Raw genomic sequence first — 5,067 nt, 5'->3', positions numbered from 1 at the left:
TCCACTAATACTGCTGAGCCAAGCATTATGAAAGCCTAGGTAGCACGCCAACTGGTATGGTGTTTGTTGTGCAAAGCAAATAATGACGACAGTGGTGTTGACCAACGACTCGATCATTCACCACAACAGTATGTCCAGAACGGCTATGATATTTACTTGGTATATGAACTGCGATCCATCATTAAAGATGGACAGCTCGACTAAACAATAGCGAAAATACTCGTATCATTACCACTTGATACAATTGCACCTTTAGGAAGACAAAATAAGAACACTGGCCAGTTTATACAAAACTTTGCACCCAAAAATCTATTAACCTCATTCATGATAAGCAACGAAAAATCTAATAACACATTGCGAAGAAAACAAAGCAGAAGATAATCGAGCAAGATAGGAAATATACCCAAAGCGTTTCAGGAAAGATCTATAAGCAGGTAACAGAATTTCAGCAACCGCAAGGATAAGGTTATCGCGTAACTCTTTATCGGGAATAGCCCAGTTCATCTGAGTCTGACAAACCTCTTCAAACTGCTTATTGAAAGACTTGAATCTGATAATATTGGAAAGCAACACCATAAGAAATAGCAAGAAAAAAAAAAACACCATAAACAGAGTAAAGTACATATCGCTTGAAAGTTCGTTCTAACCTCGCTTTGATCACAGATGTGGAAGTTGTACCGCTGTGCGATCCGATACTCCCAACACTTCCTGCAATACCTTCTGTAGCGGAACCTACTGATGAAGTTAAACCTTGAGCTGAGAGACACTCCAATACCTGCAGTTAATGAAAAAGAGAAGGAAAGGGCAAATAGGTAAACAAACACGTTGATGGAAACTGGATGAGATGTAGGCATGCATTTTGCTGCCAAATTTGAGCTTTTGACCATCGGACCTTTCCCCAAGCAACTCTTTTGTACTGAGTAGCATGTTGCTGCACAGTCCTTCGGCGTCTTTGAATCCAATCATCACCAACTAAATCCTTGGCTTCTGAACTGAGAACAAGAAAATGATTATTCCATCCAATTAATGAGATCTCAATTTCTTGTGTTTCTCTCATTGTATGCTTTTTATATACCCGCGGATAGATCTGACGATATAGTTGATGTTATTCATTAAGAACAGAATTCCCAGGGCATGATCCTTGTATTGCTTTGCTTTTACATCTAGGTTGGTCTCTACTGCATGTATAAGGCCAGAGATTTCAGAGACCAGACCAGACTTTGTTCCATCTCCATTGCTGGATTCTTGAAAGATCAGCTTTAGTGATGACTGATAGCTGCACAAAATTTATATAGGTCTTAAGAAGGAATATTGTTGTTAATGGTAATGGACTGCATTTGTGTTGGAGGACATGTTGAAGAAATATATTCAATGCAGCATATTTCACTTACTCCATAAGATATTTGATATAGTTTCCAACATAGCTGGTAAGAGGATGCACATCTCCATCAGTACTCGTATTCTTAGGCGACTCCTTCACAATGCTGTCTTTGAAGTCAATGAGAGTCTTTTTTGCTGCTTGTGCTAAACATTTGACCAAAGTACTTGCAGATTTCCGGTTTTCAGCGCATTCATCTCCTGCAAAGACTGCCTCAACCTAACAATAGCCAAGAAATGAAAATACACATTCAAATAGCATGTAAATGCTGCCACGCCACACACACACACACACATGCAGTACTATATAGAAATAGGGGCATATGCATTATCAAACCCGAAAAAATAAGTGTCACTGTTCTTTCATCAAGTACAATGTCAAATTGCTCAGTCACTGCAGTGAACATACCATGATAGACAGCGAGCAACAGACAACTTAAATTCACCGCAAATATAGTATACACCATTTTAACTGAAGAAATAAGGCCATGCATATATGAACCAAAGTCGTGGTATTTGCACCTTTAGACTGCACCTAGCAACCTACAATCCCATAATTCAAATGTATGCCGTTGCCAACCTAAATCTATCACTACCTATCTGAATATTTTCTACATCCAGTTCACCATATATGGATTGGCTTGAAAACGGTAATTTTCCTTAAATTAGCACAGGTATTTGGTGTGTATTAGAGAGCGTATGTTTTCTTTGTAAAGGTCTAGTGTAATATTGTCAGAGAGATAAAGGATGTATGGTCCAAAGGGACATTCTCAATTATTGCCAAAAAATCTATCTACATCGTTTGCAGTGCATGTAATAAGCATGACAGAAAAAAATGGAAATAGATGCACAATACAAGCATTCTGTTAGGGAACAGCAATTAGTCTAGGTATGTTACGTACAAATAGTGTCATTCACAGCATTTGCGGCAATAGACAAATGGACTACAGGTGGCTGAAACTTCACCTCAGATTGAAGTTCCAATGTTCGGTCAAACATATCTAGCAGCAAAAATACTTTGTCTGGTGCTGTCTTAGATTTAGAAATAGCTTGTCCGAAGCTGAGTAGATTCAAGAGGCTTTTGGATGTTGCTGCAGCAAAGCAATGGTCTTTCCATGCATGCTTCCCTTCAAAAATTTGATCACACAGTGCGCGTTCACTAGGAAAAAGCAACTTTACCTGTTGAACAAATAGTCAGCTATTATTAGCAAACATCATTTTACAGTCCAAACCTTATGTGGTCAAAAGTCAAGAGCCTCACCGCAATCTGCAAACATCGGATCCAGTGAGCAATTTTAGCGTCCCGGCTCTCAGCCTGCGCAGTCTGTACTTCTTCTGCCGTAACATATTCAACTCCCAACTGCTTAAGGGTCAGTTCCAAAGTTGAACTGCGAGTATCTCTGGAAGTATGAAGGAAAATGTCATGGGCAAGCAAATCATGAAATATAGTAACACTGCACTGCAAGTATGTCAGGCAATTTGAAACTTGTAGAAGCTTGCACCTATATATTTTCACAAACTGTTTATGGCAACCAAGTTGGACTGATTTCTGAGCTAACTTTGAGAGCCGAGGCACGTAGCGCGGGTCAATGAGCGTAGGAAGAGAGAGCACGGCACCCGGATTTGGCTGGCTTTCAGCAGAATCTTTCGCTGATGAACGGCTTGGAAGACATTTGAGAAGTTGTTCAAGCTCTACCGGTTTGCTATAACCAATCATCCAAAATAGAGTGGTTAGTTCTCCATGAGATCATGTATACATACACAAGTGAGAAGTATGGGCCTAAGCAAATGGGGCAAACTGAACCTGCATTCTGATAGCACCCTGCTGAATTCATTCTCCAGCTCAGCAGCCGCCTTGTGAAGCAATTCATCGACACGTTTGAGCGCGTCAACACCAGCTGTACCGATTCTATTTGAAGTGAAGAAATCCTCGGCGCTTTTTAAGTTATCAACCGCGTCGAGATATGCAGTAACACCCTTGCTTGCACTTTCCAATATCACCGACTCTGCCTGTACAAATGAAGTTCAGTGAAATATTAGCATGATCTGGCAGCATGACAATGACAATATACTCCCTTATCAATAAAATACCCACGGGGAAAGTGACCCCTGTTTCTCTAATCTCTAAAATGAAAGGGCCAGTTCTGCTCAGTTAATACAGTAGTATGTTAGACCACACATAAAGAACGAGCAGCATCAGCGGAAATCGCCGACCAAATGTTCCACCATAACCAAACTAATTGTAATACTAAGAGTAGATCCTAGCACAAGTTCAAAATAAGGATGCGCCGGCCGCACCGAGCTGTGAAATTTCTGCTCTTCTGCAGGAATGGGCAGTTGTCAGTTAACCATGGCATTGCATCAGCCCATTTTGGCATAGTGCACGCTCGCATTGCAGCAGTTCCAATGCATACGCTAGAGTTAGAGCCCACTGACGACTCGAGAGATCAGGGGGGCACGCCGCCGCACTCGAAACCGAGAGCAAAATCGCTAGGCGCTACGGCGGCCGGCGGGAGGCGCAGAGAGACGCAAACCTAGAGAAGCAGGGGAGGAAGCACGACGACTTCGGTGCCACCCCGGGGCGCACTCCGGCCCCCCTCGTGTCCCGCACGCCGCCGCGCTCCTCGGGAGGAAGCGACGGCCGGAGCCATCTGGGAATGGGAGCCGCGCCGCCGGGCGCCGCGCCGGAGCGGGTGGGGAGAAGTCTCGCGAGGCTGGGAAACAGATCATGCATTTGGCCCAGCACAGGATGACGGGAACGTCGGCCCGACACATCTGGGCCTCGCACCGAGTAACACTAGTACTGGGCCGGCCCAGGCCAGGAGATTCGCGTCGGAAATTGCGTGTCCGTGCCGTGCCCGTCGAATCGATCAACGCGGACGGACGACTCCGTTGGACCACGACTAGTCGACCGATGCTCTCCCCTCCGGTCTAGAAGCAGACACGCAGACGAAATCGCCATTGCCGCCGGCGCCGAGCAAATCAAGAAAACGAACCAACGAACGTACCTCGCGGACGGCGTCGAGGTGCCGTACGACGGCCTCCACGGCGCGGAGGCTCCTGGCGACGTTGTCGTGGGCACTGTACGCGCTCCACGTCCTCGCCTGCAGACGGCACAGAGAACGGCGAGCCATGTGATCGATCGAGCCGAGCGGCGTGTACGGCGAGACGAGGGGGGAGCTAACGAATTCGGAACCTGGGCGGGGCGCACGGCCTCGTCGACGGCGGCCATGCGGCGGCCGATGGAGTCGACCGCCGCGGCCGACCCCTCGCGCACCGCCTCGCTCCTGCGCATCGACTCCCGCAGCAGACTCGCTTTCTCGCGGAGCAGCGCCGCCTCCGCCGCCGCCGCACGCTCCATGTCTCTTCTGTCTGTAGCTGTCGACCGCGGTTGATTGAAGAAGAAGTAAAAAGGGAAAACAAGCAGAGATAATCGAGGAGGAGTTTTTCTCTTGGTCACGCGCGCCCCCTTCCCCTCAGATTCTTATATATCTCCTTTTTTTTTTTGCGAGCATAAACCGCCCTTGCTTGCTCTACACAAAATCTTCAAAGTTGCATCGTAGTAATTGAAATATAATATTTGATTAATTTCTAAAAAAGAATCTAAAACAAATATTTCAGATTCAATGTTTGCCATTATTCGCTCGCTAAATCTTATTGCACTTACACGCTTCCGCAACCGTGTGCCAG

At 45.7% G+C, this 5,067-nt stretch overlaps 1 protein-coding gene across 4 annotated transcripts in view; it reads right to left on the bottom strand.

Moving 5' to 3' along the window:
- Positions 1-4,823, bottom strand: part of LOC119366477 (exocyst complex component EXO70A1-like) — a 7,956-nt gene extending 3,133 nt beyond the window's left edge. For 2 of the 4 annotated variants that reach the window (XM_037632217.1, XM_037632216.1), the window contains exons 1-10: positions 4,574-4,823; positions 4,386-4,481; positions 3,182-3,387; positions 2,639-3,080; positions 2,344-2,556; positions 1,392-1,597; positions 1,076-1,276; positions 893-992; positions 648-775; positions 404-550 (exon numbers count right to left, since the gene is read on the bottom strand). In XM_037632217.1, coding sequence (XP_037488114.1) covers positions 404-550; positions 648-775; positions 893-992; positions 1,076-1,276; positions 1,392-1,597; positions 2,344-2,556; positions 2,639-3,080; positions 3,182-3,387; positions 4,386-4,481; positions 4,574-4,738 — 1,904 coding nt within the window. In that variant the 5' untranslated portion in view covers positions 4,739-4,823. The remainder of the gene's footprint in view (positions 1-403; positions 551-647; positions 776-892; positions 993-1,075; positions 1,277-1,391; positions 1,598-2,343; positions 2,557-2,638; positions 3,081-3,181; positions 3,388-4,385; positions 4,482-4,573) is intronic. The other 2 variants (XM_037632218.1, XM_037632219.1) reach the window with 2 other exon arrangements.
- Between the last annotated feature and the right edge of the window lie 244 nt (positions 4,824-5,067).

Source organism: Triticum dicoccoides, chromosome 2B (assembly GCF_002162155.2).
Source record: "Triticum dicoccoides isolate Atlit2015 ecotype Zavitan chromosome 2B, WEW_v2.0, whole genome shotgun sequence".
In the NCBI taxonomy this organism is placed as follows: domain Eukaryota; kingdom Viridiplantae; phylum Streptophyta; class Magnoliopsida; order Poales; family Poaceae; genus Triticum; species Triticum dicoccoides.
The sequence above is the reverse complement of the archived record's forward strand: the minus strand, read 5'-3'. Positions and strand labels throughout refer to the sequence as shown.